This window comes from Podarcis gaigeae (genome assembly GCF_964106915.1).
Source record: "Podarcis gaigeae genome assembly, chromosome: 5".
In the NCBI taxonomy this organism is placed as follows: Eukaryota; Metazoa; Chordata; class Lepidosauria; order Squamata; family Lacertidae; genus Podarcis; species Podarcis gaigeae.
Window position 1 is genome coordinate 60,306,434 of NC_139681.1, and position 19,833 is coordinate 60,326,266.

At 40.9% G+C, this 19,833-nt stretch overlaps 1 protein-coding gene across 7 annotated transcripts in view; it reads left to right on the top strand.

Moving 5' to 3' along the window:
* ARHGEF4 (Rho guanine nucleotide exchange factor 4) overlaps nucleotides 1–19,833 on the top strand; it is a 155,364-nt gene that overhangs the window by 52,227 nt on the left and 83,304 nt on the right. For 5 of the 7 annotated variants that reach the window (XM_083741634.1, XM_083741635.1, XM_083741636.1 and 2 more), the window contains 3 exons: nucleotides 1,576–5,925; nucleotides 8,365–8,685; nucleotides 9,709–9,838. In XM_083741634.1, coding sequence (XP_083597760.1) covers nucleotides 1,576–5,925; nucleotides 8,365–8,685; nucleotides 9,709–9,838 — 4,801 coding nt within the window. The remainder of the gene's footprint in view (nucleotides 1–1,575; nucleotides 5,926–8,364; nucleotides 8,686–9,708; nucleotides 9,839–19,833) is intronic. The other 2 variants (XM_083741637.1, XM_083741633.1) reach the window with 1 other exon arrangement.

Here is a 19,833-nt window from a genome sequence, read left to right on the forward strand (position 1 = left end):
CAGAACTGTTAGAACCCAATACTAAGAATCTGTCAAGAATGTATAATTTGCTGCTTAAATGGAATACACAGGAGGAAACGGTGAAACCAGCTATGATTAAATGGGCACAAGATATCGGTCATGACATTATGTTCGTTGACTGGGAACAGTTATGGACCAGTGGTGTTAAGTTCACGGCATGTAATGCCTTAAAAGAAAATATAATGAAAATGATCTACAGGTGGTACATGGCCCCAGTCAAGCTTGCAAAAATTTATCATCTGCCCAATAATAAATGTTGGAAATGTAAGGAGAATGAAGGTACCTTCTATCACCTATGGTGGACCTGCCCGAGGGTGAAAGTATTCTGGGAAATGATCTATAATGAAATTAAGAAAGTCCTTAAATGGACATTTACTAAGAAACCAGAGGCTTTCCTCCTGGGCATGGTTGGCCAATTGGTGCCAAAGAAGGATAGGATTTTCTTTATGTATGCTACTACAGCAGCAAGAATTCTTCTGGCAAAGTATTGGAAGATGCAAGAACTACCTACTCTGGAAGAGTGGCAGACAAAGGTGATTGACTTCATGGGACTGGCAGAGATGACCGGCAGAATTCGTGACCAGGGGAAAGAGGCAGTGGAAGAAGATTGGAAGAAATTTAAAATATATCTTAAAAACTGTTGTAAAATTGAGGAGTGTTAAGATGTCAAGGGGTAAGAAGCAGAGAACTACAGCTGTAACCAATAAATTTATGGGAATTTAATGAAAAGGAACTAAATGGATAAATTGATTAAAGGGTTGCTAAAAATTATTGTTTAAAATAAGGATGCAGCGAAAGGGAGGTATGGGGAAGTCGACTGAAAGAAGTTACAAGAAAATAAGATTATGAATTTATTTTTGGTTGTTTTGCTTATGTTTGTTTGTGTTTTGTGATGTGTTTGTCTTTTAATTATGTGTTTTAAAAATTGAATAAAAATCATTTAAAAAAAAAAGAGAGTGTAAAAATATTAAGTGGTTTAGAAATGCTTTTACATACCAGGAAAGCTGCTAATGTAGTGGTTTGACTTCACCCCCAGAGGCGCACTCCATTGGTTTCTTGAGACAGACAGATGCCAACAACCCAGAAAGCACTTTATATATAAAAGTAAGAATTTGAAGGCATTTTAATGTAGCTGTGCCATTGTGCATTTAAATCTGATACAATTTGAATAGTGCTACACTGGGAGACAGGAGCTGCATTATGCCCTATCCTAAGCTGCAGAGACCCGACCCCCCGCATTTTCACATGCAGCTATGAGAGGTAGAAACTTGCTTTAACATTTAGAGTCTGGGCAAGATTATGTATTATTCTGGAAATATGAAAGACTAATCTTTCAATGTCCAAAGAGAGTGTATGGCCTGGGGAGAATTCCAACGGTCAGATAGAGGGCCAAATTTGGACCCCAGGCCTGAAGTTACCCCGCCACATCATACAAGATTACCTCTTCATATCATCCAAATACAAATCAAAGTCTGTGGATTAGTAGTTCTCTCCATAGTAACCATTTTGTTGTGGGTTTCCATCTTTGATAGATTCTTTTCTCTTTCTTTTTAGGCCCCAGAGCCAGTAGAAAATTGCACAAGTGAAGGAGAGTCTGAAGAAGACCGGAGTTCTTCGGTCCCAAGTACGTTAGAGCTGGAGATTCGTGGATCAGGCCAAGAAACTGATGAAGATTATTTTGAGACCCAGTCACATCAGAGTGAATCCCTGTCAGACATCAAGACAGAGCCTTATGAAAGTGCATCAGACTCGGAGTCTTTTGCCAGTGATGTAACAAGAGAAACCAGCCTGAGTTCATTCTGCCTTTCTGCAGAACTAGAGGAACCATGGCAGAAGTATGCTGAAGGAAAACTAGAAAAAGCTCCCTCCAAGGCTGAGTGTGCAAGACATCTGGGATGCATGCATAAGGAAGCAGGGGAATTGTCTTCATCTTTGCACATAGCACCTGGCAAAGGTGAATTGGAAGTACAGGCAACAGACTCAAAAACAGAAGAGATCAATGGAAATGAGAAAGTGTTACCTTACAGTATTACCTGCACAGGGTTTAACATTAGTAAAGAAGACCTTGCATCACAGACAGAGGCCTCATTGGTAGTGGAGGCAAAATCTGTTGACAGAGAGCCACACCTGCATATCTGCTCAAAAAATCTAGCTGAAGGTGCTGTTGGCAAAGGTAATAAAAATACAGAACGATCAGTGTTTGCTTGTCTCAGAGCAAACTCTGAAAACTCATTGACTTCCCTTGAGACTGAACATCCTCCTGCCCACTCAGAAGCTGTTTCAAGATGCAGTCTGCCTAATATTCACTTAGAAACAAACAGAACTTGTAAGAGAAACTGTGAATCATCCAAAGTTAGGTATAAACAGGAATATATACTGAACACCAAGTGCAATAGGAAGAATGGTATTGACGGTCAGAAACCTGTAGATGCACTCTTGTGTGACACAAAGCTGAAGGCCACGGGTTTACCATGTATAAAATCTACATTTCTGGTGCCACCTACGAAGCCAGAGATTGTAGAAATGAAATCATGGCACAGTTCACCAGGAAACATAAGTGCCCGAGAGGTCAGGGAACATGCCAGTGACTGTATTTGCATGGCTGATAAATTAAGTTGGTCATGCTCCAGATTACCCCTAGGAATGTCGGATTATGAAAAGGTAAGGGGCAATTTAGAAAGATTTGGTGACTGCCCACAGAAGTCCTTCAAGATGGAAAAAGAGACAGGTATTGAAAAATCACTTCTTAATACTCATCTAGTCTCAAATAAGAACCAGTTGGCAACAAGATCCCACTGGAATACCAGTAAGAATTTGCATGATAAATCAAATATCTTTGGCCTTTCAACAAAAAGAGCAGATACACTAGAGAATGATTCTTTGACCCTATCCCAGCTGCCATATCACTCAGAGGATCATTCCAGACTGGAAACTCCTTCAACTTTGGGGTCTCTACCAGCAAATATAAATGCCAAAATAGTACTAAGAAAAGATCAGTTCAAATCTGAGGGTGAGATAGAAATTAACACGTTCCTTCAGAATCCTAGTTCTGAATCTGACAGCCGTGATGCTATAGCCCAAGAGAATTATCCGGGTGGCTATAGCATGGCAGATAAGTATGGCAATACTTACGACATCCACGCTTCCACTGTTAGCACAGAGGTGAACATGAAGAGAAAATGCCCTGAAACGCAAAACACTGAGGCCTTTCTAGGGGCAGCTGAGATAAGGAACAATTCAGAATTTGGATTAGGTTGGGGAATGTTTGATGGGATTCTGAAATTAAGTGGAAAAAAGGTCATGGGGGAACAAGAGGAAACAGTTCTTCAAAACATGAGCAGGGCGTCTGATGCCTTAAAATGTCCTTCCATTCAAGAGATAACAAGTGTGCACCTCACGAGAATAGAAAAGAAGGATTTTTATTGTGGTGGTGGTGGTGAAGATGTCTCTGCTTTTGAACTAACACCAACACCACATCACATTTGCCAGGAAGAAAAATCAGAGAATCTTTCAGAGTTAAAACCTCTCTTGATTAAATCTCTTGATCAAAAAGGACTACTGTCAAATCAGATGGATGGTGAGACCTATGTGGATGAATTAACCACTGAGACATTGGAACATGAGAACTCAGCCTCTTCTCTCATCACCATGATGGACACCGCAAAACCACAGAAGACTCCAAATGCACAACCCAGTTGTGGAAATGAAATTCTGCCTGTACAGGGTATATCAGGCAGTGAAGATGAGTTCCCTGTTAGCATCACCACCCAAGGAGGTGATGAGGAAGCTGAAGCAATGGGTCTTGATTTATCTTCAGTGCCTGCCCCTGAAATTCATACAGGAGCTAGTCTTGAGAACAATTCTTCTAGGACTAATTTAAATTTGGAAAGTACTGTACAAAACTGGAAAGAAGAGGGGTATGCAAATGGTTTGTTCTTAGAACCACTTGCCACTAATACTGAGATGCTGCTAATCAAGCCCTCTCGAGTGAAAGGTGACTCTGTCTTAGAATCGGCCCAAGTAGTAAACTTACAGTTTGAACCAGGAGGCTATACAGTGGCAGATGAATCTGTGACCAAAAATAGACAGCGAGACACTTGTGTTATCACTGCAGGAACACAGGAAATAAATAGCAATAGTGACCTGTGCCAGAATGTCACTGCTGGTGATAAGACCCTAGGACATAATGTCCATAGTAAGCAAATTATTGAAAAGGAAGGCACCAAACATTGTGATACAGCACGTGGAAAAACAGGCTTTTGTGAAGGTTCTCCAAGCACAGGACTGAACAGGAGTTTTTCTGCTGAGGAGCCAAAGTGCATTAGCAGAGACAGCCAATGGAATCCAAGCACAGATATCTGTGACACTAATGTGAGAATTGACAGCCAAGATAATACCACCACAGGCCTAGATAATATCACCATGGAAAGCACAAACAGTGAGGAGTTAAATGAGAACTTGTTTAACTTCCTGGGTAGTAACAGCAGTTTCTACAAGGCAGTTCAGAGAAACAATAAGGCTGGGGCCACAGAGAAATCTTCCAAGCAGTCTAAATTTTTAGCCTTTTCAAAAATGGCATCCTTCAGGAAATCTAAACTAATGTCTGCTGAAAATCAAGATAGTGTCAAGGCCAAGACAGAAACATTGGATGGCGATAAAGGGGATGAGATAGAAGATGACTTGAAGTATATTCAAAGCAGTTCACCCAGCTCTGCTTTCCAAAGCAAGGAACGTTGCCTTGCAGAATATTTGGACGATGATGACTTATTTTATGAGAAACCTGCTGGACTCCTCAACAGAATGAGCCTGAGAAAGGCTTCTGGCTCTGGCCGGATACTCTTGGAAGGTATGAGCACAAGTTCTTCTCCCGTAATGACAAGAAGAAAGCACTCTGAAGGGAAAGTTTTAGGTTCTGTTGAGAATAATGACAATGAGTCTGTGGAGTATCCTGAACTCAAGAAATCCTCATCTGAGAATGACTTCAAAAGAAACAAAAACACGGAGAGTAAAAGATTCAGGAGTCGGCTGGCCTTGGCCCACAGATCCTTCTCAAGTTTTTTTGAATCTAAATCTCTGGAGAAGGAAAATGCTGAACAGAGTCCAAAGTTTTCAGTGAAAAATGAAAAGGAAAAAGCCAAGTTGCACCAAACATCTTGGAAAGCATTTCTGAAAAGTAAGGAGGTAGATGGCCAAAAGCGGTTTGCCTTAAATAGTCCTCTTCCAACACAGCAGAGTCCTTGTTCTAGCAGGATCCCTGGCAGCTTTCCTAGAAGACCATCCAAGGAAAATCAGGAAGATTGCAATGGACAAGAGTTTATGCAATCAAGTGTGTCTAATGGCTCATCTGCAGATGGTGGACATTCTGATTCCTCTGGGACTGGTGATTTTCTATCTATGGATACCAAGAGGAGGAATCATGAACTGAATATAAAATATCTGCCCAGCCTAGATTGCAATGGGAGAGGGGAAACAATGAGCAGTGATGGAGATACATCTTTTGAAGAATTCTGGTTGAAATCTCCAATTAGTCCGATTGACCTGCAGTCATCATTTTCTCACTTCACTCCCTCTTGCCCCCAGTTGTCAATGTATGAACGTAAAGATATGCCATGTAGACCCATGAGTCCCAAGCCACAGAGTCCTCGAACTGGTTCTCAACGCAAGGGTTTCCATTACCCTGGAAGATTAAGTTCCACTTCAATGATATCTCTTGGAAACATCTCGGTGATTGATGGCAACTTGGAAGCACCTGAGAGGCCAAAGACATTGAAGCCTAGACCTAGTTTCCTGCAATCTATGCATTCGTTGGATAATGACTATCTGAGAGAGGACAGTGGGATAAGCAGCCAGTCACAAATCAGCTTGGACACGACTTCTTCAGTGAGTGATATCATCAGAGATGAGGTGAGTTGCTTTGTGGTGGTGATGATGTGGTTCAGTTTTGAGAGTTTGGAGTGTGGCATCATTGTTATTTATTTTTATTTCTTTCTAAAAATCATTTCCATTCCAAACAAAGCCCATTTCCATATGCTAAGCAGTGAAATGGAATATAGAATGTCACACTCAGTGAATCTACGAGTGCATACACAGGGACATATGGTATCAGAACTACAGTAATTATCTGAATAACTTTTCCAGAACTACATGCAAGCAGGACCAGGCCATCCTGCAAACTAGTCTAAACCAGAGAAGTTAAGTGGCTAACCAATTGAGTCCACATGTATGTAGTCATCATGAGACTGGTTTTAAATCAGATTCCCCAAACATTATGTCAGAAGCGGTGCCCATGTAAACCACAGACAAGGGGACAGACTTCATTTTAAATATATCTTGTTTGATTTGAAAATATGGTGGCTGACATCACCATTGTCTTTCAGTGGGATGTGAAAGATTTCCCTGCCAGCAACATAGCCTGACCTGGTGGACAGATACCTATCTGTCCGTGTAGCCCAGAACCCTTTACTTTGATTGACAGCAGCACTCCAATGTCTCAGATGATAACTTTCAAGTTATCTGTTACCTGATCATTTTTAACTTGAGATACCAAGGATTGAACCTGGGACCTTTTGACATGCAAAGCATGTCATCCGAGCTATGGTCCTTTCTTCAAGGTTCATTTTCTTGCAAAGATACAGACTGCATGTGTGCCATACATTTAAAGTACCCCTCCCAAAGAATCCTGGGAACTGTCAAGGTTGCTGGTAATTGTAGCTTTGTGAGGTATGGACTACAGTTCTCAGGATTAAAGTGTATGCTTTAAATGTACTTGAAATGTATGGTGTCTACTCGGCTTCAGTCTCATGGGTCTGCCAAAGTTTGTGCCACATTGTTAGTGCAGTAGCAGTTGTAGTGCAGTGCAGTCCCATAGCTTAGCCTTAGGATAAAGAAGCACTAAAAGGAAAGTGATGGGCCAGCCAATTTTACTAAAATAAAACAAATAACCAAACCCACAAATTTAAAACAACCAATTTTTTTTTTTTGCTTCAAGGAATGATTGCTGCAGAGACTCACTGTGCTGGGATCATGATGGCAATTTTTATATTTCTATTATTATTATTATTATTATTAGTAGTAGTTTTAGTAGTAGTAGTATACCATCCATCATCTGAAGATCACAGACTTGTTCACAACATAAAAATGCAAAATGAGAACACAAAATGTGTAATTAAACAAAAACAAAAACCTCAGTAACCCCCCCCCTCCCACAGACACATTTAAAAGGCCATAGACTGTGAATCAGCCAAAAGTCTGATTGAAGAGAAACATTTTCATCTGACGCCTAAAGATATGTAATGAATGAACCTGCCTGGGGAGATCATAGAGTGTTTTTGCGTAGTGCCAACTTAACATAGGTTCATGTGGAAAAATCACAAGGAGTAGAAAAATACATCTGGCTTGCATGTATGAACACAGTCTTTGTCTCAGAGAATGGTGTGATCAGAGGGAGATGCTTCAGCATTCCTGGAGGAGGCAGGATTCTAAAAAAAAAAAGATTGACAGAAATTGAATTGCACCAGTCAAGTGTATGGAAGCAAAAATCTGAAAGCTCCTGGAGTAAGGAAGTGTATTCATTTCACTGTGCCCTCTGGGGGCAATTTTTTGTACTGCAAGATATTCATGCTTGGATTTACAGCTAGAACTGTGCCTGGGTGGTCATGTGTCCTCCTGTAAATAGGGCAGTTCTTTATTTGAAGAAACCTTAAGATGAAAGAGCAGGGGCCTTGAAGCACCCAGACAGCAAACTGAGCAGTTATCTTGTCACATTTTGTCGCAGTCTTCCCCATTACGATGAGATGTGTTGTTGTTTTTATTCCTATTTAAATTATAGGAATTATTTCAAGATGTGTTGTCCTCTTTTTTGGTGATGCATTCCCTCTGATTTGCAGATGTGTAACTGGCACTTTTATATGGCACTGACCAACCCTAGCCCTGCACCAAGTGGTGGCTTCATGCACCATCTGACAATACCCTGGGACTAGCAGTGCTAGTGGGACTTGCCAGGGTCTTTGGTCCCTGACAGCTACTTAAGGGTGCTGACAACATGACTGTGATTCTTCCCTCAGTGTGCATGAGAACATGATTATTGACACTACGTGTTTATGCAGACCAGTGCACAATTGAGTTTCATTTAGCTTGAGTTGTCCACACTTAAAACATCTGGGTATCATTAGAAGTTCCAGTAGGTTGTGTTTATAAGGCACAGATGTTATTACTTTGAAGAGGGGCAAATGTAACATGACATTCCGGATTCAACATGATTGCTTTATAGTCAGCTGCCCAGCATAGTCAAAAGACAAAGAAACAACATTTTTGTTTTGTTTTGACCTGTTACTTATAAAACAGGAGAATATCCAACAAAGTCAAATCCTACCAGAAAAGAGACCAGGTGAGAAATGGGGTCTCCATTGCAGAAAGAGGTCTACTCAGATGCCACTATCTCCACCCTCACTCTCAAACATAGAGAGCAAGGCCTGGATACTTCCCTTCCATATTCAGGAGGGGAAAGCCAAAGAACATGCCCAGAGGAGGAGACACAGACCCCTATACAAGCGTTTCAGCTTTGATGACACATGGATGGAAAGGAATCGGAAGAGGAAGCTTGTTAAAGAGGCACAGTCAGACAGAGAGATTGAATCAAGTAACCTCCCAGAGGATCATTTAAAAGTAAGGAACCAAAAATAATATTGTTTCGTCTCTCTGGCTGCATCTCTCTACTGTTGTCTTCTCTCTTCAGGCTGTTCCTCTAATCAATTCTGCTGCTTTCTTTACTTCTAACAGCATGTGGCAGTCACTTGTGCATTGAGACTCCTCAACACAATGGCTTATCTTTCATTTCTTATATCATGATTTGTTCACTAGTGATGGGGAGAGTAGGTTGAAGAGTTTACAGTTCTTAAAAAAAAATCAAAACTATTGATGAAAGCTATCAGATACAGCTTTATTCCCCTTGGGTTAATACAGGGTGCCATTGTTTTCCTTTCAGATCCATCATACTGAGTCTTAGGATGCTTCCAGGCAGGAATTTATTATGAAATTCGTGCTACTTGTTCATGCAAAATCTTGGCATTGTTTACATGGCACTGTCATTATCGAGATGCTCTTTTTTCTTTGTTTAATCATAGCATAGATGCATTCGGTCAAGCTGCACCCACTGGAAAGCCCACATCAGTGAACGATCTGTTTCTCAGTTAATCCTTCACCTTGGAAGCACCCATATTGTGCAGCTGATACATACAAAGTTCCTTATGCTCTTTATAATAACATTTCTTTGCTTCAGAATCTTTGCTTTGCTCTTCCTCTCCCTTTTTCTGTCTAACCATACCGGGTCTGAAAACAACATAGACAATACAATACAGTGGTACCTCAGGTTACATACGCTTGTACCTCAGGTTACATACACTTCAGGTTACAGACTCTGCTAACCCAGAAATAGTGCTTCAGGTTAAGAACTTTGCTTCAGGATGAGAACAGAAATCGTGCTCTGGCGGTGCGGCAGCAGCAGGAGGCCTCATTAGCTAAAGTGGTGCTTCAGGTTAAGAACAGTTTCAGGTTAAGAATGGACCTCTGGAACGAATTAAGTACTTAACCCGAGGTACCACTGTATGTATTTTTTAAAAATAGGTAAATGCTTTTTCGGAGTCCCAGCTAAGTGTGTCTTTAATTACCCATTACTACCTTTCTCTTTAGGTTAAAATGAGATCATTCATTACTTCACCTGTGGCCTTTGAAGCCCTTCCTCTCAAGTTGCACCTCTATTCCCAGAGCACACCTACAGGATTAGACTGCGTGGGCTTGAGGCGGCGCATCTCATTTCCCGGTATGAGTACTGTTTAAATTGACACCTGATTTCTGACCAGCACATTATATTTACATTATATTGGTTCATTTTGAAATGGTTTGCCTATGCCATCTCCACCCTGTACTATTTTGTTTGTACTAGATATGGGTGTTACACCAGAGGTGGGGAGCCCGTGACCCTCCTGTTGGTGCTGGAGTACAGTTCCTATAATCCCTGGCTATTGGCCATTAGAGAGTCCAACATTAGAGAGTCTGGAGGGCCACAGATTCCTCATGTCGTGTCAAGCTTTCATATGTAATTCTCAGCTTCTTTGAAGTATTACTGTTGGCATTTCACTGCTTCACTTGAGGAAGTGAAGTGACTTCCTTAGTCACTTTGGGGTGCTTCCCTTCTATATGTGATGAAATATTTTAGTGGAGATGGGTTATGTGTTCAACTTACATCTCTTTGACAAGAGTTGTCAGAGAAGCTATAAGCCTAATTTTGAAGCTTTGTTACAAAATGAAAGAGAGCCCTAGGTGGCCCTAGATGAGAATTTTGCTAAAGTGATGACTTATACTGAATTCTCTAAGTACATTTTCAAGGTTTCTGGGTTCTGCCCCTTCCAGAGGGCTTCACATTTGAGAGAGGTGACATTACAAAGTGTCTCCTCCTGCTGTGGTGGTTTTTCCTGGGTATGGAAGGAAAGCAATTTGTTACCAACTCTTTATTCTGTAGACAGATACCAGGGTACATCATAAATTAGTTGGGAGAGAAAGACATCTTATTCCTAGGCTTGAGAAGAACACTTAGGGAAGTCTGTCAGAAAATTAGTTTCTCTGGAGATGCCTCACCTGAATATCCCAAACTGTTAGAATTTCTTTGTTAAATCAAAGGTATTAAGGTATTGCCTTGGTATGCCCTGCCCTGCTAGTCTTTTTCACAGAAGTCTTATGGGGAGACACAATACATTAGTTAGGGCCGCACCAAGTGCTCCCTCTCAAAATTGTTGCACAGTGAAAATGGAGCTTTCAAGGGGCACACACAACCCCTTGAAAACCTCCTAAAATCCACTTTCCATACTTCTTTTTTTAAAATTAAAATTGGTGTACAAAAAGTGTGACTAGGATTAATTCAGCAAACATATATAAATATATTTTAGAACCAGCAAATAACCATAACAAAGCACAAGAAGACAAAGTGAAAAATGAAGAACAGCATAGAGTACAATCCCAATATCATATAAGAACGGCATTCCAAAATCGTGGTACCACCAGAGAAAAGGCCCTTTCCTTTGTGTCAACATAATGTTTCTCTCTACTAAAGAGATTTTGAGCATGCTGGTATGGGGAAATGATTGCTTGGGTATCTGTGTCCTAAAGGGAACACAAATCTGTGTTTAAAGGTAAACACCAGCATTGTAAATTGATTTCAAAGGGGAATTGCAGCCAATGTTGATCTTCCAAAATAAGGTACCCATCAGAATTCTAGCAGCTGAGTTCTGCTCTAACTGAACCTTCCAGTTTCTCTTTTAAGGGCAGCTCCAGGTACCCATGTGTAACACATTACAGTACTCTAGCCAGGATATTACCAGGACAGGAATCATCATGAGTAGATTGTTCTGACTGCACAGTATAGCACAGTGACTCAAAACTCTTGTTTCTCCTCTGCTCTCCTGTCCTAGTGCTGGGGTGGCGGTACTGATAGCAGAGAGAATAGGATTTTGCCTTCCCTGTGTGATCCCAGACAATAAGGATTGTGTAAGGAATACAATGATATTACAGAGCCACTAAGCCAATCTTATTTGGATAGGTGGCCATCTTATTGCGGGTAAATAAAGTGAAGGTTTTCTCTAGGTTCAAATTGGTGTGGGAAGTTAATGTTCTCATTGCTGAGGCAACCTAGAGCTTGGTTGCCTTGGCAATGGGAGAATATTCCCTCTCCTCAGCAAACATCTTTATGCCATTTGGACCCTTCCAAATACACCAACATTTTTAAATGTCCTGCTTTCAGCTCTGTTCTATTTATGCAAATACTATTATCCTTAGACATACACTTCCATTGTCAAAAGACTTCAAATGCCATGCAGCATAAATAATAGCAATGATCCCCATTGGAAACTAGAATGCAGTGAAATGTATTAAGCATCTTTTTCAACAGACAAAAATATAATGAACTATAATGAATGAAAGCCAGTGTGGTGTAGTGGTTCAGACTAGGAGCTGGACGACCAGTGTTCAAATCCCCACTAAGACATGCTCACTGGGTGACCTTGGGCCAGTCATGGCTGTTCAGCCCAACCCACTTCACAGGGTTGTTGTGGTGATTAAGTGAGGAGAAGGAGAACCATGTACACCGCCTTGAGCTCCTTAGAGAAAAGATAGGGTATAGATGCAATCAATCAATCAATCAATCAATCAATCAATACTGGAAGAACAAGAGGCCAGAAATCCACTTCTTAATTCCTCCCGCTCAAGGGTGTTTTCTTATCTCGTTCTCAGTGACCTACTATTTGAACTTTACCATACAAAATGACTTCAGTTGGTAGTGAACATTCTCAGTCTTTCATTATCTGTGATACTGTTGATGATCTACCAAAGGTAGATCACTTATTCCTCAAAAAACCAGGAGGCTTTCTAAGTTTCTTAAAAGTTTCTTAGGAACACATGGGAAACTAGTGGGACTGCTGAGTTAGCTGTAGCCCTATTTCTGCCTTCTCTCCAGCTCTACCACAGAACTGATTACAGTTGTTTCAACTCTGTTAACCTTTCGTCTGAAGTTGTTTAAAAGAGAAAGAATTAAACTATTTTAATAGAGTTGAAATATATATGGAGATTGGCCAATAGGTGGTGCCCCAGGTTTTAGAACGCTCTAGATGTTATCCTGGAAAGGGATGCTATGAAATGTAGTGGTAACTTTTGGATTACACAGAATATTTTGAAACTGAATATTGTGACCTTAGCTGGAACCTTTGGAATTATTCACAAGCTTCAGGACACTGGAACAAAACACAGCAACTTAGCCCAACATGCCCAAGAATGGCATGTAATGGAAACTGAACAGCATAAAATGACAGGCGTTATGAACTTTTTAAAGTATTCTCTCACTGTACTACTCAAGCAGGAGAAGTGCTCATGTTGCCCTTAAAAAAGGAGAAGTAGAGAACAAGAAATTCTGTTTTCTCATCTCACAACAACGTCCTGCAGTTTTTCAATTTTTAAAAGATATTGTTCTTTGAGGAGCTGTTTCTCTCTCCTTCCCCTCTCTAGTGCTCAATTATACGCATATAGGGCTAGAGGAAGGCTGAACATTTAGCTGAGAGGCAGAGGGCTTGGTGGATGAAGTCTTTGAGGACATTATAGCTGTGTCCCACTCTCACGATGATAGTTCCTCTACATTGCTCTGAGAAAGAGGGAAACAATCCCTTAGAAGGGACCCATTTTTGGAGGATGAGCAGCTGTCCTCTTGTGAGAGTACATCTCTGGAAGGTGGAGGGATCCTGGTAGTGTATGATTTGATCATTAGGATAGTTGGGTGTGTCATTAAGTGTACAGATCACAGGGTGATTTACCTGCCTGTTGCAAGGGTTGTAGATGTCACCTGCTGTCTAGGTAGCCTGGGAGATAGGAAAATGTCAGTAGTCACTTGTGGTGCATACTGGTACCAATGACATGGGGGAAAGTAGTCATAAGGTCCTAGAAGCAAAATTTAGTTAGTTATGTAGGATGCTGAAAGCCAGGACCTGCAAGGTAGCTTTCTCTGAAATGCTGCTGGTCCACATGCAGGGGCAGCTAGATGGGGCAGCTTTGTAGTCTCAGTGCATGGATGAGATGATGATGTAGGGAGAGGAGTTTAGATTTGTTAGGCACTGTGGAACATTCAGGGACAAGCTAGGCCTGCACAAAAGGGTCAGGCTCCACTTGAACCTGGATGGAATCAGGCTGTTGGCACTTAAAATGATAAAGGTGGCTGAGCAACTTTTGAGGGGCAGGGGGAGCAGATAGGTGCTGAGGGGGATTCGGTTCAGAACAAATCTCTGGGATAAATATGATAAAATTGGTGAAAATTTAAATAGGGGAGGCATGGATCTAGGCATTGTGAGTGCAGGGGATAACAATTCGGAGAGGCCAAAGCACCACAGGTCAAAACACAAATGTGAAAGACACTTGAAGAGAGAGACTGTATTACAAATGTTTATATGCTAATGTGCCAAGTTGAGTGAACTGGAGTTCTTGGTCTTAGAGGGTGGCATTGACTTAAGGGACATAATGGAAACCTGATTGGATGGAGAGAACTAGTGGGGCGCAGTTATATCTGTGGGGAAACTGTATAGAAGGAACAGTGAATGACGTACTGGTGGTGGTGTTGCTCTGTACATCAAAGTTGAACTGTTTGATGAACTCTTAGATGTCAAAAGGAGCTAGCAAGGTTATAAAAGATGCCAGAGGAAGTATTTTTGAAATTCTAACATGCTGTCTCATACTATAAGTTGAAAGGAGATCAACTGAAGGGTATTGTATAAATAACAGTTGCACACACTGTTAAGTTCCAAACATGCCCATATAATTTATCTATTGTATTTATTTCAAATAATTTATATCTTGTTCTAACCAAAAACACTCAGAGCAGCTAGCAATAAATATACCATCTCATCAAAAATAACACACTAAATCAACACTAAAGCCCCAAACATAAAAACAACAATAGCAGAACATAGAAAAATACACAAAAATAATGGCACTACTTTCAAAACAGTACAAGAAATACTACAGGCAAAATGCTGAATTGATGGGGCGAACTAATCACCAGATGGGGTCTATCAATGTCGACAAGACGTGGGGCCATGATGCATTAGTCTCCAAGAATCTCAGAGGGAAGGCACTCATCCTTGAAGAGGTCAAGAAAGTTCTTTTCTCAGCAATAAATTACCTCCGCTCCCATTGACTGAATCACTAGCATTTGAGAAACTTTGCAGGAGAAACGGAGGGAATCTCTGTCAGTGTGCTGTAATATAACATCATCATGTGACCAAGTCATGGAAGAGTGCACCAATGATTTCTGAAGCTCTGCAAATGAAAGTGTCAATTTTTGATGACTGAAAAGAGACGTTGGGCATAGGAAGTCTGGCTGGCAGTTGGTGGATTTGCAAACTAGCTTTCTTCGCTGATATAACATGGTACATTTGTGGCCTTACGGCAAAGTTGCAAGCTGAAGGAAAGCTGATATGTGATTAGTTCAGCACTAGAAAAGTTCACAAAATGAAACTGCAACCTTTTCAAAAGAAGGTAATTCAAAGTAACTTGTTTCATTTCCTGTCCTTCTTAATTCTTCTAATGTCAGAATGAAGGACATGGGAGGGCCGTATTCCACTGTGCAAAATTGCTTCATCTTCAGCAGCTGTTTTCTGAGATGATCCAGGTCTCAGAATGGTTCCTCTGGAGGTACATCTTTTGAAAAATCTGTAGCTTATGTGGAATCTGTATCAAATTACCATTAATTGAAACTATTAGTCAAGGAAAACATATCTAAATCTAGTATTTTAGATACTCTAAAATACTAAAATTTAAAAAATGACAGCCCCATTTGACTTAGATTACTAGAAGCAACTTCTGACGGTGCAATTGGTTTCAGATCCTGGCTTGTTCCAATTCTAATAACCACAGAGTCCCATATCAGGGTCCTAATGGAAGACTCTACTTAATTAACCCAGTAAGTTGTCAGTCATTGCATAAAGGAGAGAAAAGATAGTGTGAAGACAGAGAGTGATAATCAACTAACCTGTCCCGTTAGAATTTTTACTTGCACACAGAACGGCAAACTAATACTATTTCTGCCTTGTCTGGATGCTTGCATCAAGTCCACCTCTGATCACAAACATTGAGATGTGATGAAAAAGAACATACTGATGATACTGAACCCTAATCTCCAGTTGAAATAGCATGGGATACAAGGTTTCAGCAGTACACACGGCTAAAGCCATGGGATACAGCCACAGTCTCTAAGCATCACCTTTTGTGACCTAGCCTTCAGGAGTGACTGGAGCCACTGCAAGTTAGTGCCATCTTGGGGATGGGAAAGGGTAAGAACACCACTGAGATGTCCAGGAGGCTAATCAACAGGATCACATTCACCCTTCATCTCCCAGTCTAGATAATTTACCAGGATACCAAAGACAGTTTCAGTGCCAAACCTGGGGTGGAAGCCACATTTGAAAGAATCGAGATAATCTGCATGCATTCACATCTACACAGAATCCAGTTTCTAAACACCCACTTTGAGATGACTTTACAGGCATGCACATGCTTTCTCTCACACACATTTGCTCTCTCACACCTGTGCCCTGATCTGCTTTCTGCCCCAGCTATTTTCCTCTCTCTCTCTCCCTAGTTCTCCTCTTCACCCAGTTGTTTGGTGTGCTGCTGTCCATTCACCTTAGCCAACTACATCCCATGCCCTAGCTTCTTCCTGAGCTCTGATTCAGCTCTCTCAGTGCCTGGCTCTTGCTAGTGCCATGTTTGTCAGGCACTGCAGATTCTCAAGAAAATGGCCCGTTTTGTTTCCCCACTATTCCTATTGTATGCTACAAGAAAACTGAATTATACACTTTCATTCCTTCAAGCTGCACCCCCCCACCCAAAAAAGGGGAAGGTTGCCTATGTCAAAGCATCCCCCACAGGCAACACTATTGAAACAGCAGCACAGTCTTTGCAGCAAATGTCACATTTTTGCTTTTCTAATCATTTTGAAGAAAAATGTATCTGTGGGAAGTGACATAGAATCTAGGTCTCGCAGGTTAATATGAAATTTGGTATATATTTGTTATATATTTAGAAACGCATGGCCAATCCTCATCAAAAAGGGTTTGTATCTTTTTTCTTAGGAGCAATGATGGTCACGAATAAGATAAACAGGCAACTGAAATGATACTTTTATGTGAACCACTTGGCATTTAAAATACTCAGTGCTAACTTTTGAGTCACACTCCTTGCAACTTGAATTTTAGTTGCATAGGATATTTATAATCTAATTAGCAGCATCTTCATTAATATACTACTTCCTTCTGCATTCATGTCCTGACAATGCAGCATTGATTCCTCCCTGCCATATATATCTCTAACCATCTAAATCTGAGGAAGAAACTGGGTAACTTGAAAACTTGCATTTCAAACACCTGTAGGTCCTATACGTAATAAAAGTATCACTGCCCTATTTCTTCTTTCATTTCTTCCCCCTCTTTTGTGATCCTGGTTCAAATTAAAGCATGTGCCCATGCATGCTTGTTCCACATTAAATAAATGAGAGATAGGTCAGGAAACATGGTTAATGATGTTGCCTCCATTTCTGTGAATTAAATTAGAATGTGACAGAGCACCTCAGTGGAGCTGCAGTTTGGTATTGTGTGGTTGCTGATATGTTGCTTCACGAATTTTATTGTCTTTTTTATTGTTTTTATGATATATTGCCTGTAGTTTGCCACCCTGAAGGTGTCAGTCGGGATTGAAGGTGCAAGATTTAAATCCTCTAAGAAACAAGCAAACATACAGCCACCGTTTTAAGGATTACACATTGAGAACCCTGTGGAAAAGCCAAAACAAAATCTTACCCCTCCCTCCAAAGACCCCAGTGAAATTGCAAAAGATGATCTATTGTACACCTTGAAGAACCAACTGCACATCATCCATTCTGGCTTTTATAACATCAACCATAATCTTTTATTGCTGCAGCAAGGCATACAAGATCTAAGCAACAGGCTCAGCATCGCAACACGTAATTTAGTGGCTATCAAAAATGACTATATAAAAACAACAATGGCCTGACCACCATTGCTACTCAGACCAACACAGGGTAGTTGTGCTCGGAAACTTTAGGACTCTGACGATCTCACTCACTGAATCAGATCTCATAAGATGTGCGGAAACCAAACAGAGATTTGGTTTAACTAAGCTTTGGTTTAGTGGGTAAGATCGGATTTTCGCAAGCCACAGCTGTGGAACAATAAAAGCTCTCAGACCCGGGGGAATTAAAGGGTACACAATATGATTGAAATACGGGTCAAGTGAAAGTGTGGATGAGCCCTTAGTTGAAGGCAGAGTCAGAATACCAGTGGCTGGAAGTAGTAGCAGAAACAGCAACTGCAGCTCCAACTCTACTCTATGTCACAAGAGCCAGGCCCTGTGGAATTTTCCATGCCCCCTCATAGACCCATTATGAATGAACATCCAGATGGCTGCTGGTATTTCTGTTTGGCAGACATGTAGAGCTTGACCACATGTAAGACAGCTCTGCTGTTTGAGAGAGGCTGTTCTGTACCTTGCTCCATTAATGCCTCATGACAGAGCAGATTAATCTTGCTGTCTTCTATGATGCTAAATATGTAAGATCTTCATTACCTTCAGCTGGGGAAACCTTTCTTCATAGGAGACCTAATGCTAACTGGTTTTATTTTGTTTTATCATGAACTTATATTTTAATTGTTGTTGGAAGCTGCTTTGAAGACAGTGAGGGGCATGACTTGCATCTTTCAAATAGAATAAAACAAAACTTTCCTGAGCATTTATAAGGCTGTTCTTTGATTAACACTGTTCATCAGAAAACAAAAAGCCATGGGAGAGATTCCTTTTGTCTTGAAATTCAAGGATGACTTCAGTCATCTTTAGGTCTGACCTGCTGGAGACTTCAGTCTGTGTGCAATATTATCAAAATGTACAGAAAAAAGGACACCCAGCTGAAATAAATTGGGTTACATTGATGGACAACAGGTGTCCTTTGTAGAGTTCTAAGGCTTCAGCCTGCTTCAACTGTATTCTCCGTGTTCTAGCTTATGTCATATCATCCCTGTCTGGGCCCCATAAGAGAAGCAGTTGATTGTGCCTCTTGGAAATACTTGCAGGGTCTCTTTGCTCATAGTCTCTGCATATTTAAAAGCTGAATTCCTTCCTTGCAGGGAATGCAGTCTTGTACTGTCTTTGTTTCACTGTGCACAGGAGTGGGATTTTTCTGACTCTCTCTCAGCTAACATTGGGAGGGAAACAAATGTCTACGAGACATATTTAATATTTTACAGCAAAATGCGGTTGTTGTTTTTTGTGAGGGAGGAAGCATACTTTAATCATTTCAACCTGTTGCAGGAATTATCACAAATGCAACAGTTAGTTGCATTCAGGAAGACGGTATTCCAATAATGTTTCTATTTTAACTTTTGTAGATTGACAAAGATACTGCATGGAAAGTGCATCCATGGGGGATTTTGTAGGTCCTAGAGCTGCCAACTGTTTTCTGGCTGAGCTCCAGTGCCTTTAATGGCTTTATGAAGGCAAACATTTAGCAGCTTTCCCTGCATGGAGAGACAGGGATGAGAAAGGTACTCCTGCTGAAATTTTCCTGGTACACAAGTGTCTCAAGGGCACAGAAACCCTGCCCTGGGGAAAAATTGGAAATCCTAGTAAATTTCTTATCGTTCCAGGAAGCTCTGGGGATTTCTTCATGTCTTAGGTGTGCTCATCAAAAGACAAAATAGTTTTGCATAGCCTGTGCTGGTCAGCTGTCTGTTAGCAGAACTCTGCTTGGGAATTGTCTCACACAGAAATATGTACTTTTAGCAAGAAAAAGTCTGAACCACCTGAATGCCTTATTTTCCCTAGGAATGCTTCTTGCACTTGCAGTTGTGTGCTAAAGCATGAGCCAGGAGCACAAAATGTTCTCATGTATGTATTCCACAATCAGAGTGAAACTTTATTTAAACCAAGGATGATGAACTTGTGGCTCTCCAGATCTTGTTGGACTCCAAATCCCAGCAGCTCCAGCAGTGCAGCTAATAGTCAAGGATGATGAGAGTCCCCAGAACACCTGACGAGTCACAGGTTCCCTGGTATGATGTATGCACTTTAAAAAGTGATTTTGCCTCACATCACCAATCACATAGTCTTGAGGGCCAGTCCCTGCTTCTTTGGATCTGATCTTTTTCGAGTGTATATTTTCCCCATTATGTAGTGGTGGTTCCAGTGCCTTGTAAAACAGTTTTAACTGCTGCAGCT